The following is a 25876-nucleotide window of genomic DNA, read 5'->3' on the forward strand; positions in this document are numbered from 1 at the left end:
AATACAACTTAAAAAAGAAAAAAGAAGAAAAAAAATTAACAAATAAAAAAATAAATGAATCAAAAAGTAAAATAAAAAACAGAGCCCAGAAGGAAAATTACAATAATAATAATTAAAAGGTTATTAATAAATAATAAAGGTTATACATTGATAGCCATTTTTTACTTTAAAAAGACTTTTTGTTTTTTATGCTCACTAATAGACAAAATATATGACTTCTAGTCAATTAAGAAATAGCCAGAACTGGATTTGTTTTCCTAAATAATTTGCAGTTGTGAATAAAAAACTTACCCATTATAATAAAAAGATTAGCAATGTACCGAATGCAAGATTTAGAGTTGTAATAAAAGAAAATGATGTCAAAAGTATTTAAACAAATATCAACATTTGCCTTTTCTGAGAGACAGATACAGTTCTGTCCAAAATAATCACACAAGTACATTCACAAAAAAGATGAACAATGTTTTTTTTCAAATCACAAAAAGTACATTTGTTTTCAATATCTATCATATATTTAATAAGTACGCTATTACAAGGATAACTTATCATGGCAAGATGGCGACGCGTCTACACGCTGTGGCTTCTCTCTCTCCCGACAAAACTTTGTTTTTGTGTTCTTTGTCTTGTACGCCACAGTGTTATTGTACGTCCACGTCGCGTTTATCTGTCCTTAAGCGTGCATATAGTCGAACATTTTTGCTCGACATCGGCAGATCCAAACTTTACAAGCCTTTTTGCACTATATACGGTTCTATCTGCACAACTCTGGTTTGCACTCATTGCCATATGCCCTCAAATGTTTTGTATTGTATTGTATTGTACTGATTGCAATTTTTATTCTTTCTTTTTTTAATATTCTTTAGATTACAGTTTATGTATATATTTAGATTACAGTTTATGTATTTAGACTAAATTGTAGGTATATATTTAGATGACATTTTATGTATAATTGTATTTATTGTAAATTCCTTCTTAAAAACTCTACTTTTTGTATTAACATTATATGTTAGGCACCTAACGTAATTTCAATTCTCTATATGTCCTGTACATTTGGTTGAATTGACAATAAAGCTGACTTTGACTTTGAACATCTACATATTTTATTTGTATTTTTTTTTCTTTGTTAGTTAGCAAACATTTATGTAGAAGATTCCAAGTAACATCCCAATTTATGTTATATGTGGCCAGCCATTTTAAAGAAGAAGCTGGAATTGTTTTGTGGTTAAAAAAATTCTGCATCACACTATTATTAAATTTATCATCAACTATTGATATCCAACTAGTGGGTCTAACTCAATGAGGTCTGACTACAGTATATGCATACATGCAAACAGAATAAGCGCTGTAAGTTTTGATTTCACACAGACTTTAAAAGGTTAAAGAACCTTCCATATTTGTAGCTGTGAGTCCTACACTATATGCATATCATATTAGAGATGCGTAATTAAAACTTATGTTTAGAAATGTGTTAAAAGCTCTAAATGCAGTCTGAAATTTACATAAAAAATGAACACTATTTTTCAGCCTCCTTTGTTTATTTTGAGTTATTTCACTTTGAAGACCATGAAAAGATCTTATTCTTTGCCATAAAAGTGAAATTACTGAATCTATACACTGGAGACTGATAAAAATGCTCATTTTAGAAGAAAGTTTCTGACGGCATTTAGAGGTTTTTGCATCTGAACTCTTCATATATATATATATATATATATATATATATATATATATATATATATATATATATATATATATATATATATATATATATATATGTGTGTGTGTGTGTGTCCAGTCAATCTATCAAAAATAAGGACATCTACACATTAGTTATTGCCTTAACTATAACATATCTCATAAAATAACATGGATGGCACATATTCCCCCGCTTTCACAATCAAGGTTTAAGGCTAGTCAAGATTAAATTGCATGTTTGAGCTGTATGAACTCAAAATAACTTGCGGTGAGATGTCTTAAAATATGACAGTGTGATATTTTATCACCAGGTGCACACCAGTAGTATATTTTTCTGAGGCCATTTTTATAAATGTGGCTTAAATAGCCTAATTTAACTAAGGCCTAGTCCACACACACACACACACACACACACACACACATATATATATATATATATATATATATATATATATATATATATATATATATATATATATATACATACATACATATACATACATACATATATACATATATATATATATATATATATATATATATATATATATATATATATATATATATATATATATATATATATACATACATACATACATATATATATATATATATATATATATATATATATATATATATATATATATATATACATACATACATATATACATACATACATATACATACATACATATATACATATATATATATATATATATATATATATATATATACATACATATATATATATATATATATATATATATATATATATATATATATATACATACATATATACATATATACATATATATATATATATATATATATATATATATATATATATATATATATATACATATACATATATATATACATATACATATATATATACATATACATATATATATATATATATATATATATATATATATATATATATATATATATATATATATATATATATATATATACATATATATATATATATATATATATATCACAAAATTGTCCGCAAATTTTGGGGAATTACCACCACAAAATTAGTCATTTTTATCACAAATAAAATGTGAAAATAATGGGTCTGACACTATATGCACTCATGCGATCGCCCCCTGTCGGTGGTTCTGGCGTCAGCTCTGCAAATAAATAGGCTAGATGTGAAACCCGCTTGCCATAGCTGCCTGACATATTACACTTATGCGTGGCATGGCCTAATTTCTAACCACCCACAAAATCCGCAAAGACAACTTAGAAAATGAGGCACGCAGAAACCTGTTCCCTTTAATCGAGACAAATAAATAATATTTTCTCCTCATATGACCCAGAGCTGTCGGCTACCTTGCAAACCACGAGCCGTCTCTCTAAAATGGAGGAAGTTACGCCTTTGTTAGGACAAGGAAACAAATGGCGTGAGGGTTAAAAAGCAAACGCTGGATGCTGTGTGGGTTTCAATGCAAGCAACGCGCGTCAGTCATATGAACGCTGAAGCTATGAAGAGGAACTTGCGTTTGCGCGCACATTACCCGCACTCATTTAGCGCAAGTGTAAGAGATGTACCTGGAAAATAGTGAATCGGGTTAAGTGGATGTGAATGTATACCGACTGGGGGTTGGGTGTGCTGTGCCGATTGGTCGCTCTCCCCAGCACACACTCACACACGCAGTCAGTCACTCGTTTTAACACACACACACACACATACACAGAACCAGGGGCACTCGGCAAGCGGGGCAAACAATCATGTATTTCAATAGAAATCGTGGCCGCTGACAAAAAACGTGCTTTTGATTCACTGACGTGATGCATCGGGGGAAAGTGACAGGCGGCCAGTTTCATTCTCGTTTATTCATGAATCTCCATTTTTGATGTTGGAGAGAGAAATGAGTGCCGAGGTCGGGCCTACTGGTGCAAATGCTGCTGGGATTTTGCAGATCCGCTTTCACAAATTGACAAAAAGTAACGCTACATGCTCGAATTTCAAGGGCTATCCGGTGGTTCTGTCGTGACCGAGTCGTAAATGGTAAGAAACCGGCGATTTCTCTAACGTAGCTTGTGTGGTGCTGCTTGTTTGCTGCGGGTTTGATCTGACCGTCGAGGGTGACTTTACTGTTGTGTGACTGACTGTATGGGAACTGTTGATGCACATGATGATGATAATGTCTCATACTTCTGCCGCGTTTTCAAGCTGAGGTCATCTTCAGGCAGTCCAGCAGGGGCATATCTTAGTGTCCTCGACATCGCGATTTATTTGGAGGTTTTAAACCTCTTCCATCTTTGTCTTGATAGTTTTTTTTGACAAGACGGCCTACGAGCTTGCGTCTCAAACCCGAGTAGCCACCCTCAGTTTAAGATGCTAGCTGTGTTTTGGAGCGTGTTAGCTGATTTTTAGCCGGTGTTAGCTTGTTAACCTGCTACAAAATACACGCTTAGCACCTTGTGCTACATTTTAGATCAGTTGTTGTTAGTTACAACTTACAAACTAGCTAGCATGTCCACCAGCAGGAAGATGTAATGCACGTGCATGCGGTGTTTTGCAGTAGTACAGTGTTTTTCCTGTTTCACATAGTAGTAGTGTTTTTTTTCCTGTTACTCATAGTACTACAGTGCTTGCCTTGTTATAGACATCAAAAAATCTTGTTTGTTTGATTAATATAGAACATTAAATGTGAATTCTTTAGTCTAATCATGCATCCTAATGCTATTTTCTATTGATTTGAATGTGTCAGGATGGAGCCATGTCAACATGAATCAGTCCTACAAAGTGGCCGGCAGGGATGGCTCGGAGTGTCGTGGAGATCCACAGGACAGCAGGGCTCTTGATGTCCGAATCGGCTCATGTGGACAGCAGAGCACCAAGGCCGACCAAAGCTCTGCCATGCATTTCTTGAACCCTGGCTACAAACTCTCTGCACCGTTTGCGTACAACCAGAGAGAATCCACCTCCAACTACAGCCCGCTGAGGAGACTCCAGGACCTGACCACTATGGTGAACCATGCGGACGGAGGTTTGCAGGATAAGGACTTCCACGGGCGAAACAAATTGCTCATGCACAGTCCCATTGGTGGGAACGAGTTCGGGATAGGCCTTTATAACACAACCAATTCGCAAGGAAACACTGCTATTCAGGATCTGGACAAGAATGGCTTCTCGCCAGTGAGCTCTGATAGCTTGGAACACTTTTCTCCGATCTCCAATGGATTTTTGCATTTCGATTCGACCCTGTTTGACAGCGGCGACAGCAAGGATAACGACGAGGATGTCAAGGGAGAGGTGGCAACGTTTAAAGACACGTCAAAGAAATGCCAGAAACGAAATGTGGCTAAAACAGAAACTCAGAGCAGCCACAGGTTGGACGCAAACAAACATAGTAGTAAAAATACAGCAAAGTCGGACCCTCCAGCGAGTCCATTCCATGTACCATTTACCATGATGGAGGATTTTGACAGTATGGATGATTATTCTGACAGTGACTGCGATCTGCCCAGCACTGAGAACTGCGCGTCAATATTCAATCTCTCCAAAAGAGCACATTCACCCAGCGACTCCCATTCAAATCCTGTAAGATGGTTTATTATTCAAAACATTTATTGTTGTGTTTTTCCTCTAACAGGTGTACAACATTGTCATATATATATATATATATATATATATATATATATATATATATATATATATATATATATATATATATATATATATATATATATATACACATACATACATATATATACACATACATACATATATACATATACATATACACAGATACAGTGTTGGGCAAGCTACTTGAAAAATGTAGTGAGCTAAGCTATTAGCTACTCTACTTAAAATGTAGCTTAACTACACTAAGGGTGCTTTCACACCTACACTTTTGTTTCGGAACGTATCTCATTTGCCCAGTTAGCGCGGTTCGATTGGCATATGTGAACAGGGCAATCGCGCTCTGTACCGCGCCAAAGTAATCGCTCCGAGATCGCTTGAGTGAGGTGGTCTCGGCTTGATTGAAACGAACCCTGGAGCGGTTCGATTGCAGTGAGAAAGCGATCCGATCCGAGCGCGGTTATATTACAGTGTTTTATGGATATGTAATAGGCTTACGGCTATATGAAGAGAGAATTATGAGTAGGGCGGGAAGTTTCGCGAGTCTCCGGATGCCCGCAAACGAGTGATGATCTCCCGGTAATCTCGCGTCTCCCTCCCGGTCCTCAAATAGGCATCGTCGCGCACCCTTCTCACCCCTCCCCACCGTGTCTCTCCTCAGACACGTCGCGCGCGCACCCTGTCAATCACCACCAAACCACCACTCCTGACAGCTGAGCGGGACGCTGCAAAATAAACCCTGACACTCTGACCAATGTAAGGAGAGTTTACTCGCACGTGACTTGTTTTAGCTCTTTTGGTCCGATTGGAAACTTTGCAGTGTGAAAGCGAACCGCTCCAAGAGCAAAGAGCAACAATGTAACAATTTTAATCTCTGTTTCGGAACAACTGAATCGATTCACAGGTGTGAACGCACCCTAAAGCTACACCCTGAGAAATGTAGCAAGCTAAGCTAAAAGCTACTTAGCAAAAGTAGCTTAGCTACATCTAAGCTATTTTTGCAATTTTTATTTTTAAATCGAAGCAACTTAAATCCAAGTCGATCATATCTTAGTGATCAATAAAACTGTCAATGAACATATGAGGCTGAATAGTTCAGTTCAATTATTTACTGTAAATAATATGCTGTACTAAACAGAAAGAAATTATAGTATATAGCAGCACAAACTAAAAATCCAATAAAAGCAGTGGTTACACATTTAAAATACTGTAGTCATTTAGAGAAAAGGGAAATATTTTGACATAAGCATTATGCATTTTGTATATATATATATAAATATATATATATATATATATATATATATATATATATATATATATATATATATATATATTTACAACTCTTCATTAATAAATTACACTACATAATGCAGTAGTTTATAGAAGTACTTACTATAAATTACTAAAGTATTTTTTGAGCACAGCATCAGAAATTAAGTTATTGCATCTTAACATGTACTTCTCGAGGTATGATCATGAAAAATCCTACTTCAGTTCAGAAATGACTCCTCTCCCTCAAGTTTCTCGTGTTAGCCTAATTTGGTTGTCGACGTCACCGACCAGAGGTGGCAGTAACGCACCAAAAAGTTTGTTGTCAACCACCGTAAAACAGGAAGAAGAAGAAATCATCATGCTTGCTATCGTATGGATTTACTTTCATCAGCCAAACACCGGCCTCACAGCTCTGTGAATGTCTGTGCCGTCGCTTTTTGATCCGCGATTGGTAAATGTAGCTTTGTGGACGCTACTGCGCGGCTTGACTGATAAAATAGCTTTGCTACTGAAAAGCTATTTGATTTAGAAAGTAGCGACGCTACAGCCACGACACTGAGAAATGTAGCTAAGCTAGTAGTAACGCTACTGCCCAACACTGTATATATGTATATATATGTATATGTGTATATATATGTATATGTGTATGTATATATATATATATATATATATATATATATATATATATATATATATATATATATATATATATATATATATATATATATATATATATTAGGGGTGTAACAGTTCACAAAAATCATGGTTCGATGCAACACAGTGGTGTCACGGTTCGGTTACTTGAAAACTCCGTACCACCGGCTTTACGGTGAATGCTTTAGTCATAGCGGACTTTAACCACTGGAAGTCTTTTATCCACTTTTCGAAAAGTGTAAACGCTGGATTGACATTCAGCACATGATCACTAATCATATCATTAGTTGTAACCTTAGCTGGTTTCTAAAACTAAATCTGCCAGTGTTGTTTTCATTTTCTCGTATCCAGACCTTTGCATTTTTCGCTGCTGTAGATTTCTGTCATCGGAACTGAGTGATGTGCTGATATGGACCAATGGATTTGCATTCTGTTCTAGCGCAGTGGGCCAATAAGAAGAGCCTGAAGGCGGGGCAAGCATTGCAGGCTTTCTTGTACTTGATCTCTTTTATCTTCTTGGATATTAGTCTGACTCTGAAGTGTTCGGATTGCAATACGTACCGAACCGAAAGTCTCGTACCGAACGGTTCAATACGAATACGCCTATCGTTACACCCTTAATATATATATATATATATATATATATATATATATATATATATATATATATATATATATATATATATATATATGTGTATATATATATATATATATATGTATATATATATCCGCCTTTGGTGTGAACGCAGCATAAAGCCTGGTTTATACTTCTGCGTCAAGTGACCGGCGTAACTCACGGCGCATGCAACGCGCGTGGCTGTGCATTTATACTTCTGCGCGCTGTCTCTGTTGGTCTTTATTAACACTTCCGAAACGCTAGTTGGCAGTGAGGTGTAAATGTTCCTCTGTGTCGAGTTTCTTCGCTTCTGTTTTGCGGTTCCTGAACACTTCCTGGTTGTACAAGTGACTCAAACTCGCTCATTTTGAGGCAGGAACCGGCGGACGTGCAACAACTTTAACTATGAGGGAAGCACTAAACAAAACTTTCCATCCGGAGCTCCTTCACGGGACTCCACACTTGTAAACAATCGCTCCATCAGGCTTGCGCCATTCGCGTGGCTCTCGGTCCCGCCCAGACTCGTCAGCGCTACCAAGCCGACCAATCTCAGAGCTTGCGCTACGCGTCGTTGCGATGTGTAGTTACTATTTTTGAGAGGTGCACGTCAGCCACGCCGACAGCCACGGCGAAGGGCTATGCGTCAGCGCCGTAGCATACACTGGCGTTTGACGCAGAAGTATAAATCAGCCTTAAGGCTTGAAACTCCAGGGCTGAAAAGGAGTCCCACTCCGGCCCTGGACATGACAACATTGAAGTGGTCTATAGACACAACATCCCTGAAAGCATGCGATTTTTGGACCCCACTGTGTGTAATATTAAATTAAAGGGATTGATTAGCCAAACTTGGACATTTACTCGCACTCAAGTGGTTCCAAACCTTTATGAGTTTCTTTATGAGAAGAATGTTGGAAACCTGCTGTTACCATAAGCTATGTTTCCATCCAAACATGCAAATTAAATTTATGAGCAAAACTGGCATATCGCATAAAAGACCCGCAAATAAAGCAGCGTTTCCATCCAGCGAGTCAAAGAGAGCAAAATTGTCACTTCTTGATTAACTGCCGCCAAATATCTAAAGTAAATTTTGAATTTCTTAAGGTAGGAGAAGCTGCATGAATCTTTAATTAATAATTGCGCCTTAGAAAACAATGCCGACACGCAACGAGCATGTGGTGGCGTTTGAAGGTGTGAGACACGGAGCACAGACACTCTTGACTATTCTGGAGGTCATTAATAATATAATAACACGAAAACTGAGATGGTTAAGGAGTTTTAGAAAGACCAAAACAACATTTCAGATGTTTTACAGTGTGCTCAGCCTGCTGGATTGTCCATTCACACACATTTTAATCGCCACATGATCTCTTATAACAAAATCACATGATTTTTTTTTTTTAATGCGCGTGCTAAAATTTGTATGGTAAAAGTGTTTCCATCGTAGTTTATGCGCATCTTTTCTTATTGAATAAAACATCTGTTCTACTCAGTTATGCGCATATATACTTAATGTGCATTGTCAAAATTGATGCGCATCTTGGCGTTTCCATCAACCCTTTTTTATGTGCATATCCAAAATGTGCATAAAGATAGGTGGATGGAAACATAGCTAATGACTTCCATAGTAGGAACAAGTGGTTACAGGTTTCCAACATTCTTCAAAATATGATTTGTGTTTAAAAGAGTAAAGATTTATTACCTCTTGAATTAAGAAATATGAATGGAGGAAAAAATATGTTTCTAACAAAGAACGCTTGTTTTCTGTCAGTTAAGTGTAGTTATCGGCTCATACAGATCTTAAAAAAAAAAAATAAATAAAAAAAAAAAAAAATATATATATATATATATATATATATATATATATATATATATATATAATTTTTTTTTTATCTACACTACCTGACAAAACTCTTGTTGTGGATCCCAGTTGTAAGAGCAACGAATAATAACTAGACTTCTAGTTGATCATTTGGACAAGTGGCGGAAGGTGGATTTTTCTGATGAATCATCTGTTGAGCTGCATCCTAATTATCACAAATACTGCACAAGACCTACTGGAACCAGCATAGACCCAAGATTCTCATAGAAATCAGTCAAGTTTGGTGAAGGAGAAATCATGGTTTGGGGTTACATTCAGTATGGGGGTGTGTGAGAGATCTGCAGAGTGGATGGCAACATCAACAGCCTGAGGTATCAAGACATTTGTGCTGCCCATTACATTACAAACCACAGGAGAGGGCAAATTCTCCAGCAGGAGAGCGCTCCTTCTCATACTTCAGCCTCCACATCAAAGCTCCTGAAAGCAAAGAAGGTCAAGGTGCTCCAGGGTTGGCCAGCCCAGTCATCAGACATAAACATTATTGAGGATGTCTGGGGTAAGATGGAGGAGGCATTGAAGATGAATGCACAGGATCTTAATGAACCCTGGGAGTCCTGCAAGAACACTTTGCCATTCCAGATGACTTTATTAATTAGTGATTTGAGTCAGTGCAGAGATGTATGGATGCAGTCACGTGGAGTCAGACACAATATTCATTCTGTCTCCACTGCAGCAGGACTTTATATTTTATACTGGACATTATTTCTGTTCAGTGACAAGACTTGTGTCAGAGCAAAGTCAGACCTTACAGTCCTAATGAAATAATAAAAAGTCATATTTTATTATGGTAAAATAAGTGTAATCTAGAGGCCTTTACCTTTCATATAAGCCACTTCTGATACCAAATGATCAACTAGAATTCAAATGATTTCTTGTTGTTCCTAAAACTTGGATAGGCGACAAGACTTTTGTCAGGCAGTGTATGACTGGTCGATTATCTGTAATAAACATGTATCCACATTATCCATGTTGTTTAACATGCTAATAAGCATCACAGAAATGATTGCATAATGCTTGCATGCTTTCTCTTAGATTAATATTCAGCAACTCGAGTGATTTGTTGGCTGGTTTGCCTAAAAAGCAAACACAGAGTTCATTAAAACATTGCTTTGCCATAGGCCTGGGCAATATGGCAAAAATGCAATCTCAATAATTTTCTATATTGAACAATAACGATATATATTTCAATATAAGTCGTCAATGCTTCCAGCTTTAAAAGAGTATCCCAACAATGCCTAAAGCCACAAAGATTAGACGCTTCATTAAATAACATTTTGAAGTGTTGTTAATTGACAAAATGTTTACACAGTGCTCAGATTTTTTGGAGATTCTGATTTTCTGTAATAAACAATATAAAATATAATATCCTGATAAAGTGTAACTGACAGCATATATATACAGTACACAAACAAAAATATACTTATTGCATTTTCTAAAAATAAACAAGGGCGAGGCAATGGTGCAGTAGGTAGTGCTGTCGCCTCACAGCAAGAAGGTCGCAGGGTTGCTGGTTCGATCCTCGGCTCAGTTGCCGTTTCTGTGTGGAGTTTGCATGTTCTCCCTGCCTTCGCGTGGGTTTCCTCCGGGTGCTCCGGTTTCCCCCACAGTCCAAAGACATGCGGTACAGGTGAATTGGGTGGAATAAATTTTCCGTAGTGTATGAGTGTGTGTGTGAATGTGTGTGTGGATGTTTCCCAGAGATGGGTTGCGGCTGGAAGGGCATCCGCTGCGTAAAAACTAGCTGGATAAGTTGGCGGTTCATTCCGCTGTGGCGACCCCAGATTAATAAAGGGACTAAGCCGACAAGAAAATGAATGAATGAACGAATGACTCAAACCCGACAGAGGACTCGAGAGATGAACGGATCAATTCTTTTGCCGGCTCTAAACGCATATGATTGGCTTCTGCCTTTCCGTGATGAACGACTCAAAAGACTTAAAATGAACGATACCACCTGCACAACTGTGCGCACGCGCGGATGAACGAATCACTCCCTGAGAGGACTCGTAGTTCCCGAGTCAAATTGAAGATTCGTTCAATTTGAACAAATCGTTCACGAACGACCCATCACTAATAGATGGTATTGGCCAGCTGCTTATAAACCATAATTGTGTTTTTTTTATTAAGCTAAACCCAGATGAACTAAAAAAGTGCATTGGATCATTACCTAGAATCTTTTGTTTTCCTCGTCTGGGTGTGTTTGATGCTTCATACTCATTTTGTGAGCTTATCTGACCACAATCATGCCATAGTAAGGACTCCGACCATAGCACTATGCACAACACCTCCCTTGCATGCATTGCAGGCAGTTGTAACCACAAACGGCTACTTCTGAAGGTATCTGAAATGCTAACAGAGTACTTTTGATGTGCTTTTAACAGTTGCCATTGATGTTTTAAGGGTGATCTTGGTAATGACATGTTTGTGTTTTCATCTGCAGTCCAGCAGCCCAAAGAAGAAGCAGCTTCTCAGTGTCAAGTACTCTATTGGGGATGTTGTGTGGGCCAAATTCAACCGCAGACCCTGGTGGCCCTGTCATGTAACCACTGACCCACAGATTGACGTCCACACCAAAATGAAAGGTGATTTATTTCGATTTTAATCCAAATATTTGGTCCATCTGATGTGATATTTAGACATGATATTGAGACCATGAATATAGTAATTGCTGTTTTATTATTATATTTTTTGCTGTCTGTTCATTAGTGTCTGCACAATATGTTTAAACATTATCTTTATTTGCGATATTAGTATATGCAATATCTGCGTCGCAGAAAGATGTGATAGATAAAATTCATTTTATGTGCCGAGTAGGGCTGCACGAGAATTGGAAAAAATCTGGCATTGCGATATTTTGTTTTTCTGCTATTATATATTGCGATATGAATACAATTTCACCAGATGACTTAAATAGCTCTATTTGTTTGTTTGTTTGTTTGTTGTTAGCTTTTTTTATAGAGCACATTTAAAAACAACAGATGTTGACCAAAGTGCTTTACAAAAAGACCAGCATACAAAATCTATACCTATATATAAAAATTAAGCAAAATATATAAAACAGATTAAAATTAATTAATTACAATCAAAGGCAAGAGACAGAAGGTGATTTTTTAGATGAGACTTAAAAGCACCAAGTGAAGAACATGACCTGATATGTAAAGGCAGACCATTCCACAGCAGAAAAAGCCCTGTCACCTCTTGATTTCAACCGTGTTTTGGGGACAACTAGCTGAAACGTGTTTTCGGACCTGATTGGCCTCAATGAAGTGTGCCAGTGAAGAAGCTCAGAGATGTAAATAGGTGCCAGACTATTCAAACTCTTAAAAACAAGTTGCAATAACTTATATTGAATTCTAAATTGGACTGGGAGCCAGTGAAGAGATGATAAAACTGGTGAGATACTAGAATTTTTTTTGTCCCAGTTAAAAGCCTAGCAGCTGCATTTTGAACCAGCTGCAGGCGTGCTATTGATGCCTGTGAAACTCCTGAATACAAAGAGTTACAGTAGTCCAATCTGGACATAATAAAAACATTAATGACAGTTTCCAGCTCTTTAAAAAAAAGAAAACGCTTCAGTTTGGCAATGTTCCTTAATTGATAGAAACCACTTTTGACGACTGAGTTTATTTGCTTGTCGAACTTTAACTCAGTGTCAAAAGTAGCTCCAAGATTTTTTACGTGACTGTGGACCTTAGGCTTGATCGAACCTAATTGATTAATTGTAGATTTACAGACACTCAGAGAACCAAACACTAGTACTTCAGTTTTTGATTCATTTAAGTGTAAAAAATTACCAGCCAGCCATTCCTTAATCTCATTAAAACAGGTAAAAAAAGGCTGTAAAACAGAATTTTCTCCCATTTTTATGGGGAAGTAAAGCTGAGTATCATCAGCATTGAGGTGGTAGCTTACATTATGCTTTATGATTAATTATAATCAAGTATTTTAGTACAGAAATTGAACAATTAAATGCCAAATGTAAAACAACACTGTGTAGTCGTCCTTGTATTAATATTTTAGTAAGATTATTCTACATTAAATTTACAAATGTTGTACTTTTTGTGCCCAAATGCTCTTGAAATGCCTTTAAAACACATGCCAACGATTAACTTTAACTCTGTTGTAGTTATTATTTGGTGGTGCTGATCAATAATAATCTCAACTCAACATTGCATAACCTGTGACTATTGCGAACACAGACATTGCGATGCTGAAACCATAAATTGTGCATCCCTTGTGCCAATCATTTGTGTTTTGTATGCATAGGTTGTTTATGCAAATTTAACCAATCAAATGGAGCCCTAATCAGAATCTGAACATCTGCTGATGATTTCAGTCATTCGTAGGGTTTTAAAGTATAAAGGTTTTTCAAAGCAAACCGGTTGTTTTCACATGATGCCGTGGCTTTCTACATAGGAATCACCGTCAGAACATCAACATGTTTATGTTTTGTGTTATTTATAATTGTGATTTCTTCAACACATTTCTAATCATAATAGTTTCAATAACTCATTTCTAATAGCTGATTTATTTTGTCTTTGCCATGATGACACTTAGCTATATTTGACTAGATATTTTTCAAGACACTTCTGTACAGCTTAAAGTGACATTTAAAGGCTTAACTAGGTTAATTAGGTTAACTAGGCAGGTTAGGGTAATTAGGCAAGTTATTGTATAACGATGGTTTGTTCTGTAGACTATCAAAAAATATATAGCTTAATAATTTTGACCATAAAATGGTTTTAAAAAATTAAAAACTGCTTTTATTCTAGCTGAAATAAAACAAATAAGACTTTCTCCAGAAGAAAAAAAATCATCAGACATACTGTGAAAATTTCCTTGCTCTGTTAAACATCATTTGGGAAATATTTAAAAAAGACCAAAAATTCAAAGAGGGCCAATAATTCTGACTTCAACTGTATGTATACACACACACACACACACACACACACACACACTACAAACACCAACACACCTATACATAATACAAGAGAACGTAAGTAACCTTTAATGCTATGTAGTTGTGTATCATAAATGTCATGGTTCGGTTCACACTACGGTTTTTGAGTCAGAGGTCAGACCATGTTTTGGATCAGCAAAGGCGGAGAAAAATGTCATTTGCTTTCCATTTACACAAAAATATTACTGCAAAAACCATTGACACCAATAAAAATAATCATTTTGGAAAACCTATTTAGTGACATAATTTTGATGGTTGTTTGTCGCCCCCCATTGGTTACACAATGTAATTGCTACAACATTCACGAGCGTCAAGTTCTATTAAACGGTGATTTCAATCTTTACCATAAACCTCAGTGTTTATGTCTGAACTATAAACTGTTCTCCCAGAACTTCTGTGTTATTTAATTGTTTGTAACTAACCGAAAAAGTGTAAAAACTCAAACTCTCTCTTGATCAAACGCAGATTTGAATGCAGTGCTTTGAAGCATTAATAAACATATGTAAATGATTATCATTCATGTTGCGTGGCTCTGAATTAAAATCACAATCTTTTAATGTTTAATTATGCAGAACAAACAGTGACAGAGAACACCTTTGATTAATAACCTAAGGGCCTACTCACACTATGCTATCCGTATCGTACCCAGGCCCGTTTCCCGGATCTTTTGAGAAGTGTGAGTGCTCTGAATCGAGCTCAGGCACGGATCGCTTGGCCGGCCCTGGCCCAGTTGAAAGATGTTGGCCAGAGCGCGGATCACTTGGGCTCAGGCGCGGTATGCTTGTAGTGTAAGTGCAAAGCGCGCCAGAGCCCGTGACGTGACTTTTAAGGGGCTGTTTCATATGGATTTGTTCATCATTCTTAAGGCTGATTTATACTTCTGCGTCAAACACCGGCGTATGCTACGGCGCTGACGCATAGCCCATCGCCGTGGCCGTCGCCGTCACTGACGTGCACCTCTCAAAAATTGTAACTACACGTCGCAACAACGCGTAGCGCAAGCTCTGTGATTGGTTGGCTTGCTAGCGCCGACGAGTCTGGGCGGGACCGTGAACCGCGCAAATGGCGCGAGCGATTGTTTACAAGTGTGGAGTCTCGTGAAGGAGCTCCAGATGGAAAGTTTTGTTCTGTGTTTACCTCATGGTTAAAGTTGTTGCACGTCCGCCGGTTCCTGCCTCAAAATGAGCGAGTTTGAGTCACTTGTACATCCTGGAAGTGTTCAGGAAAAGCAAAACAGAAGCGAAGAAACTCGACACAGAGGAACATTTACACCTCACTGCCCACTAGCGTTTCGGAAGTGTTAATGCAGACCAACGGAGACAGCGCGCAGAAGTATAAATGCACAGCCAGGCGCGTTGCCTGCGCCGTGAGTTGCGCCGGTCACTTGACGCAGAAGTATAAACCAGGCTTTACTGTTCATGAACGCAAACTCTCGTAGATTATTAAAGACGCAAACCCCTCACTGCACGACCGATGCACCTTCAGCAAACCTCCTAATTCCTGCAGCACGAGGACTTTATGATCGTTTATGTGCGTCAAAAGTCTTGGATCTGTTCGACGAAATATTTGACTGCGTGTCACTGCATATCAAACTACTCAAACCAGTGGTCCCCAACCTTTTTATCACCGCAGACCGGTCAACGGTTGTCAATTTTACAACGGACCGGTGAGGTGTGAGGGGGGGTCTTCACGTGAACACAGCTGCTGCGCTCGTGCATCCAGGTTAATCATGAAAAAGTCAGTGCGCATGCGCCAGTTGCACTATCGCGGTCTGATTATGTTTCAATCAAGCTTTATATGCATCAAATACATAACATCTGGGCCAAACATTTCAACTGACGAACATGTTAACAATAATACAACCGTATAGCCGAATTAAATGTATGCATTGGCATGTTACAGCCCTAATGAGTATGATTATGTGAAACTCCATATAGATACATATTGCAATGATTTTGAGTACTTACTTAGCGATGCACGCACACATAACGTTATATGCACAATCCTTAAATGCTCTGCTGATTTGGACTCTATAATACCTGTTTTATAACTTTATCAACAACCACCACTGAGCTATATTCTGTTCTTCCTGCTCCGTGGTGGATTTTGGCATAGTCCATTTCACGTGAGATGGCAGGGGTGAGTGGAAGAAACCAAGTCGCGGGGGGAATATTTTCTACAGAAATAATTTATGATTTCTTATGTGGCCTTGTATTAATTGTTCCGGTGGTTGGGGACCACTGATTTAAACAATATAACTAAAGAAATCTCCACTGTGCTGAGCGAGAGCGTTTACTGAATACATCATCGATGACGTAAGCGTGCTCAGGCCCGAATGTAATGTGAGTGCGGGTCGTTGGGGGAGGAGGGACAAGTGTGCTTTAACCCGGTTAAAAGCAGCTGTACATAGTGTGAGTACGCCCTAAGACAGCATTTAGGTCCCAGCACAACTTATTCCGTCATCATTATATTTTAACATTGTTATTGTGGAGCACTAGTGTTAACCCATCCACTAACAAAAAAATAATAATAATGATATATATTAGAATACATTATTGCAATTATTTCACAGACTGATGGCATTTTTTCTTGCAGATCCCAGTCGTCGGCCATGCCGCCTCTATTTTGTCCGGATGTTTGGGGAGATCGTGGACCAAGCATGGGTCCCGGCGAAAGCCACTTTTCCTTTTGAAGGAGGTGATCAGTTTGAAAAACTCCCGGTGCTGAGACGGAGAGGAAGACAGAAGGAGAAGGATTACAAGTACACGGTAAAGCTTTTGCTATTATGGCTTTTGGTGTGTGTCCCTATATAGCTGCTATAAATTAAAGGTGCAGTAGGTGATTCTTCAAAAGTATTTTTTGTTGTGCTGGTTGAAAGTCTCTTCACAGTCCAATAGTAATGATTACACTAAATGATCTAAATGTATTTATATGTATTTTTATATTTTGGGTAAGGCATAAAACTAAAAAATGTTCATCCAATTAAATCGAGTCGGACAGACATCTCGCATAATTCCAATAAGTAGCCCAATCTGTCAGCAAATGCAGATTTAAACAACTGCGCAGCCTTTTATTTTCAGTCACGAGAGAGAGCACACGCGCGTGATCGGTAAAAACCTGCTGAATCAAAACTTTTTAAAAACCTGAATCAATATTGGAGTTACCTTTGCACGCTGGAGAACGGATGACACCATGTCTGAAGGATTTCTCTTAGACGGGTAATGTTGTGTTTCAAAACTAATTTAGCTTCACGCAAAGCTGATGTAAAGTTAGACGTTGTTGTTACAAATAAGTTATATCTTTACAGAAGTGTTGTTCAGCTAAAAAAATCTTCCGGTGAAAGATTAATGAGACTATTTTCAGTTTCATAAGGGACCTATTACAGCATCAATGATGTAGATTTTAATTAGTTTAACAACAAAGCACAAGTAAATACCGCTATTCCGCCTAGTCTCTCCCTATATTGCAGGGGTGGCCAACCCTGTTCCCGGAGAGCCGCCTTCCTGCAGATTTTAGTTGCAACCCATATCAAACACACCTGCCTGTAATTATCACGTGGTGTTCAGGTCCTAATTAATTGGTTCAGGTGTGTTTGATATGGGTAGCAACTGAAATCTGCAGGAAAGCGGCTCTCCAGGAACAGGGTTGGCCACCCCTGCTATATTGTTTACCATGCAACTCTAAATATTCGCTCTGAAATCGCATGTCAGTTTGCCTTGCACGCCGCCGGACAAGCACTAGTTGCTTTTAACACATGAGAGTGGGTTCTTTTGCTGTGCTCGTGTTTAAGGAGGCGTGGCTCTAGACGGCAGGGGAGGGACGGTGATTCAGAGATTTATGCTAAGCTGTTAGCATTGTGGAAGATCACCTACTGCACCCTTAAACATTGTGTAACTCTGAGTGTGACAAACAACCTGTAGAAGATGCACTCTTTCCTCTCCATACGCACCAGACTCTTTCCAAATACACCCCATTACCATAGCTGCCAACATTAGTCTTTGAATATCGGGATTGGTAGTCTACTACTGACGTTAAAAGAATTGGGATTAAAACATATGTTGCCAGATTGAGTTAAAAAATGCTTTGAGATTGAGATTTGAGAATATTTCATCAGTTGTGTGAGGTGATGAGCTTCATTCAAAATCTGGCAACTCGACCAACATGGACAAAAAGTGATTTTTCGTAACTAAATTTGGCCGTACAATTACAGTAGTTTACTGCACATTTACAGAAGAGGAGATGGGTGTGAAATACTCGCGAGAAAAGCAGGAGTGTTGGCAGGTATGCTTTACTCTATTAAAAAAAAACTTGTCTTATCGTGGCATTTGTATATCGCTATCTTTTCTTGTTAGATAAAAACATCAGCTAAGTAAATAAATGTAGATATTTAACATCAAATTGGCGTCTATTTAAGTTTCTTTATTGTTCTAAGGTTAAATAAAATAATTTTGCACATGATGTGGTCAAGCACTTGTCAAATATATTTGCAGAAAAGACGCATAAATTATGCAAAAGATTGGTAAATATTGTATTAATTGGTAAAATATTATATAAAGTAAATTAATCTTATATAGCCTCATCTTAAACTTTTTATATGCTCATAAATAATAGTAATAAAAATGCCAGGTATTTCTTAGCCAAGATGTAAACATTCAGATTTAGGTTCAATCCCAATTCTACCCCTCATCCCTTACCCTTAAGGCTGATTTATACTTCTGCGTCAAACGTACACGTTTGCTCTTGCACAGCCTGCGTGTGGTCACATAGCCCTTGCGTGACCATTGCCAACGCTGATGCGCACCTCTCAAAAAATGTAACTACACGTTGCAGTGGCGCATAGCACAATCTCTGTGATTGGTCGGCTTGGTAGTGCTAACGAGTGTGCGCAGGGGCAAGAGCTGCGCGAGCTTGTTGGAGCGAGTGTTTACAAGTGTCGGAGTCTCATGAAAGTGCTCAAGATGTAAACGGTTGTTCTGTGTTTCCCTTATGATTAAAGTTGTTGCATGTCCATTGGTTTCCACCTCAAAATGAGCGAGTTTGAGCTACTTGTATATTAAGGTATAGTTTAGAAAAAAACGACACAGAGGAACATAAACGAATGCACGACAATGCGATTTGCATGCTCCGTGGGTCATGCCAATCACTCAACGCAGAAGTATAAAACCAGGTTTTACCCCTACACCCTCATTTTGTGCGTTCACGTGAAGGCTTAGGGGTGTCCCAATTCTCTTTGGCTTGAAGGCATTGGGCTAAGGGGAAGGGGTAGATAGCCCTTGAAACAGAATGGCACTACAATGGCAGCATGGCTGCACACGGAAGTCAGGAGATGCACAAATTAGTATTTTTTGTCATTATTATGAAATTTTACAACTAACAAGCACGTGTTTTAATACATTCAAAACCTTGTTGTTTTACCGTCATGCTTAAAAAACAAACACAAAAATAAAAACCGCTAAATTTGGCGATCTATAATCCCTAATAATAACTCCTGTATAGCAGTCCCACAACATTCAGGCACTCGATGACATTCGAAAACCCTGTCAGAAAAGTCTAGTGTTTAGCAATGAGCTTTTACAGTGTCTGCTCTAATGTTAATGTTGTTTTGGTGTGTTTGCATAGATGAATATGGGCACGGTGTAAATGCACAGTACAGTTACGAGCTTATTGCTGTGTTATATCGTTAAGATAACATGTTATATGCCTTCAGTGATGTCCTGAAGATAAATACCGAAAAATAATGCAACTGGAATAACTTCAGCAGTCGTCATCATCTGATCTCATATGAAACCAGAGCTCACGATGACATATGATGATGTGTGCAGGTGTTTTACTGCTGTCCCATTTTGAATCCCATTTCGAAGAGGAAGTGGTAGGGGAAGGGGTAGGGGTAAACAAATACAATTGGGATTGGGCCTTACGCCCCATTCACACGGGCCTCAGCGTAAACACTTCCCATTCACTTTGGATGGGTGACGTCAGGCGTTGCCGAACTGCATTGTGGATCCGTCCGCGCCGCTTCAGAGGTGTTGCTCACTGCAGATGTTGGGACTAGCTCAACTTTTCAAGCGCCAATGGAAGCGTCAGCCAATCAGATCGCTCTATGCAAATACACCAGCTAGACAGTGACTTATTGCTGACTGAATTTCATTGGCTGACGCTGCTATGACGATTGCTTCAGCCCCAACTTCAGATAAAGCGTTGACGCTGAAGCCCTGTGTGAATAGGGCGTTAGAGGTGACTCAAAACGTCAAGATGATTTAGATTAAAAATGACTGTTTATGCATAAAATTTACAGTAATAACATATTACTACTGATGTAATGCTAACAAAGAAAATAACTGCACTATTCAGCATGTCACAATGAAAGAAACAAAAAATATCAAACAGATCATTGTGGTGCATGTTTTTTAGGGCTGTAACGATACACGATATAAAATCGAAATCGCGACACTCAGATCTACGATCCTGTGTCGCGGTGTGATAAGGGAGAATCGCGACACACCCCGTGACTACCTTTCCAATAACGTCACGCGTACCTGCAAAAGTTGAGCTAGTTGAAGAAGAACGTGAGGAAACACTTTTTTTCCGCTCAACATTACGAGCACTGCTCCGTTTAAGCCCTCGCAATTAGCGTTTAACCGGGAGAGCTCGCACGGAGCTCTTAGTAAGGGACTGTCTGAATGTGTCAGGAATATCAAAAACAAAACCAACTTAACCCCTCTTGACAACAGACAATGGCAGAAACATTGCCAGTGCTGTCAAAGCATTGTTGTTAATGTGGCTGCGCAGAGAGGGATGGGCGTTCACCAGATGCCCCGACTCCTCTGCAGAGGAAACTTTTCTGTAACCTTGCTGTGCGCTTTCTGTTTGAACCTTTGAGAGTTAACGTTACGTGCTGACTGACAGCGCGATGCGTGAGGCCAGGAAACAGGACGAAGCTTTCAGTTAAGATGAACACAGTTTCTATAGTTATACTTTATTTAGAGATAAAGGTATATGACTCTGGTTATAATCACTCTATCTTGCTGGAAATTTATAGCCGTTTCGCTTTACTTCAGGACGCATGCCGCTCTGAAGGTCTAATCGCTGTTCTAAGTTATCCAGAGCTGTATGAATGTACAAATCTTGAATATAACAGTAGCATTAAATATTACAATTGTAACAACACAGACAGCAACACTTATGCACAATCGATACCCAGCTGATTCAGTCGTTTCATAAGAGGACCGCGCTTCTCTTCTTTTCTCCTTGTCAACATAAAGGCAGTGAGATGCGCCTTGTTTTCGGCTTATAAAGCATGTATGCACATTAATGCAATAGCATATTTAAACAACAAAACTGTTTACAAAAAGTCTACATATGCGTGCGTTGTTGTTGTCTTTTCATCATGCAGCACGCGCACTTGAACCGCGAGGGAGAGAGAGGAAACCATCAGGACTTATTCTTTAAAATAAGGATTTCTATTAAAATGTAAAAGGTTTTGTTATAATAATAATAACAGCGGGGCATTAAATAAATGCGTATTTTTTTCCGTGGAGCGAGCGATTTGAGGAAGTCTGCGATTTTTATTTGACGGAAGAAAAAACATGACTGGAAAAAAACAGTCTATGCCGGTTGTTAAAAAGAATCAGTCAGTATTTTCGTTTTGTAATATAAATTAGTTATTTAAATGAAAATAATTTAGGGCAGTCCTATTTATTTTATTCATTTTATTTAAATTATTCTGCTCTTCTGTGCTAAACACTGCAGGTGCGTGAAGATGCTCTGTTGTTCTGTTCTGTTATTAATATGCTTTAAAAATAAATCAGTAGCCTATTTTAAAATGCAATATTTAATGTGTCAGACACAAAATAGACACGTCAATTTGTTTAATATAAAATTAATAGTAATCTGACCAGTTAACCGTTATTATAATAACCGATTAATGAGCGGCGGTTGTCTGTTAGCAAAATTAACCGAAATGAGCATCCCTAGTAGCCATTTAATTGACTTTTTCTATGTAAGAGAACTTGATTGAAAAAGAATTTTTAACATGCTTGAACCATCTACAAAATGGAGTTTAGTTCGGTTTGTTTTTTCAAAAGTATTTTGTTACAAAGAAAACAAAAATGATATAATTCTATTTAATAAAAAATAGTTTTAAAAATCTTTTTTTCCCCACCCCACACGAAAAAAAAATCGTGATACGAATCGAATCGTGGGTCAAAAATTGTGATACGAATCGAATCGTGGGTTTGGTGTATCGTTACAGCCCTAATGTTTTTGAATTCATCTGAACGCCTTTTCTTTCGAATAATGTAAAGTGTTTAATTAGTTTAAAGAGTTAAAAAATGCATCTTATTACCTTTTTTACACTCTATCTTGATTATTTATTTAGTTATTTATTTTTATTGCATAAACGTAACATAATAAAATATATTTGTTCTGCAGGTTCCCAAGCGTCTAATTCCATCGTGGAAAGCTAGTGTCTTGGAGGCAGAGGCATCATTAACCAAACAGTTAAACAGCGAACCTCCATTGACTTTAATCCAGGATGTGTGCGTGCCAATTACAGAAGACAAGGCACACAAAAAAAACCCTGCTTGTCCAAAGTCTACAACACTGTCCACACCATCAAGCTCACTTTTGTCCAATGGACTCAATGCATCCGTTAAGAACAGACTAAAACCCGGCACTGCAAGCAAAAAGAAGGCAACTAAAAAGATGATCCAATCTCAATCAATCAAATTAAGCGAGACCCCTTCATTATTTAAATCCAAATCAAACCCTTCATCAGACAAACCATCCATAGCCACAGACCCGCTAGATAGTCCGTATTCAGATATCGACTCTGTACCGAGGATTCTGTGTTCAAAACGTATCGACGAATCGCTGCAGGTGGAGCTGGAGAAAGAGTTGAGCACTAAAACTACAAAAGTACAAGCATGTAAGAAGACGAGCAAGAACAGCGTGGACAAACCGGGGAAGAAAACTGATGTAAAATGCTTGAAGAACAGTAAGCTAAAGAAGTCAACGCCCAAAGACAAAACACTTAAAGCTACAAGCTCCAGACTGAAGGAAAGCAGTTCCCCGGGCTCGTCGGATGGCTCTTTTGCCATGCACTCTCACTATCTGCCTGCCAGCAGTGGCTTAATTGTGAGAGCACTCGCCGCCGGGGAAGAAACCAAGGAAAAAGACTTAAGCCACGAGCCAAATTCTCACTCGCCAAGTTCTGAACACTCGTCCCAAACAAACCATGAGTTATCCAAACAAAATTGGGAGGTAAAAAATAACAGCGAGTCTAGTGAAGAATCAGTGGATGCCTCCGACTCCCCTCCAAACCCAACTTCAATTAAAAGAATTAAAAAACGGCCCCAAAAAAATGGCATTCACAAAGATCCTCCGCCTAAATCACACGAGGAATCTGAATCTAAAGTAAATAATGAAAGCATGTTCTCAGACACCTCGTCTTCATCCATCCCATCTCCTTCGATCTCTCCAATGGACGCTTTTCAAGACATCAAGGAGCTTTCATTTAGATCTCTTGTTAAAGAGGAATGCAGCTCTGGAGAATCTCCGCTCCGTGCCGATTCGAACTACAAATTCAGTACTTTCCTGATGCTCTTGAAGGATTTGCATGACAGCCGGGAGAAGGAAGGGAAACCTTTAACTCTTCCTCCAACATCTCCGTCTTCGTTAATAAAGGAAGAACCTTCACTCATCCCTGTTGGAGAAGAGCCACCAAATGAGGTGCTTTGTGAAAAGGAGTTTGCAGAGCAAAGCAGCTTGCCTGGAAAAACATCAACACCGAACAACTCAAAGCAAAGCAAAGCTAAGCTGAAATCAACAGTGAAAAAGGAAAGTCAAAAGCCTGACGTTGTTATAGATTCAGTCTCTCCGTTAAAGAAACCAATCTCACCTGTAGGTTTGGATGTACTTGACAAGAGTTTGCCTTTGTTAGGAGATCTTCCAAAGTCTAGTGATGTTTCTGCTGCGGTTACTGATGTTTGCGCTAAGGGAACCATCTCCAAGGTTGCTCCTAAAAAGCGCTGGAAAACATTCGAGTCGGAACTTGGGAAAAGCATCAAGCCAAAGAGCGATCAGGTTGATTCGACTCTAGATGAGGTGAAGAGTGTGTCCACAGAGCCCAATGGAGTCTTCAAAGACGGTCTTCAGGAATCGGCTCACTCTGACGTCCCGAATAAAAAAGATGCTTCAGGTAAGTCCTGAAAAATTGAATAATCAATGAAGTCTTTGCAATCTGAAGATATTTTCTTTCTCTTTTTTTTTTTTTTTGAATCCCTATCTGAATGTTGGGTCAACCACAACATTGGGTCAGCTTTATACATTAAATTTAAATTACATAATTTTAACCCACCTGACAAAACTCTTGTCATTGATCTCAGTTGTAAATGCAAAAAATAATAACTCGACTTCTAGTTGATCACTTGGAAAAGTGTCAGAAGGTGGATTTTTCAGATGACTCATCTGTTGATCTGCATCACAATCATCACAAATACTGCAGAAGACCTACTGGAACCCACATGGACACAAGATTCTCACAGAAATCTTGGTTTGTGGTTACATTCAGTATGGGGGTGTGCGAGAGATCTGCAGAGTGCTGCCCATTACATTACAAACCACAGGAGACGGCAAATTCTCCAGCAGGATAGCGCTGCTCCTCATACTTCAGCCTCCACATCAAAGCTCCTGAAAGCAAAGAAGGTCAAGGTGCTCCAGGATTGGCCAGCCCAGTCATCAGGCATGAACATTATTGAGGATGTCTGGAATACAATGGAGGCGTTGAAAATGAATCCAAAGGATCTTGATGAACTCTGGGAGTCCTGCAAGAACGCTTTCTTCGCCATTCCAGATGACTTTATTAATCAGTGATTTGAGTCATGTCAGAGATGTATGGATGCAGTCCTCCAAGCTCATGATGGAGTCAGACACAATATTCATTCTGTTTCCACTGCAGCAGGACTTTATATTCTATACTTGACATTATTTCTGTTCAGTGACGAGACTTTAGTCTAAGCAAAGGCATGATCATGTATTATTTTGGTAAAATAAGTGTAATCTAGAGGCCTTTTGTCATTCACATAAGCCACGCTTAATACTAGATGATCAACTAGAAATTGAGTTATTATTTGTTCCTCCTACAACTTTTTTGGCGATAAGACTTTTGTCAGGTATCTCTCAAAATGCTTTTTTTACTGGTGC

The 25876-nt window shown here is 38.4% G+C and overlaps 1 protein-coding gene across 5 annotated transcripts in view; it reads left to right on the forward strand.

Annotated features, from left to right (window-relative positions):
• The first annotated feature begins 3084 nt into the window (after positions 1-3084).
• The window catches only part of nsd1a (nuclear receptor binding SET domain protein 1a), a 1446438-nt gene continuing 1423646 nt past the window's right edge, over positions 3085-25876 (forward strand). For 4 of the 5 annotated variants that reach the window (XR_015507841.1, XR_015507840.1, XR_015507842.1 and 1 more), the window contains exons 1-5: positions 3361-3712; positions 4419-5251; positions 12155-12296; positions 17270-17442; positions 23105-24872. Coding sequence is in view for 2 of the 5 variants with exons in the window: in XM_087281856.1 (XP_087137982.1) it covers positions 4436-5251; positions 12155-12296; positions 17270-17442; positions 23105-24872 (2899 nt within the window). In the remaining 3 variants the exon portion in view is untranslated. Of the gene's footprint in view, positions 3240-3360; positions 3713-4418; positions 5252-12154; positions 12297-17269; positions 17443-23104; positions 24873-25876 lie in introns of those variants that run through there. The other variant, XM_087281857.1, reaches the window with a different exon arrangement.

Source organism: Danio rerio, chromosome 14 (genome assembly GCF_052040795.2).
Source record: "Danio rerio strain M-AB ecotype USA chromosome 14, GRCz13ab, whole genome shotgun sequence".
Lineage (NCBI taxonomy): Eukaryota > Metazoa > Chordata > Actinopteri > Cypriniformes > Danionidae > Danio > Danio rerio.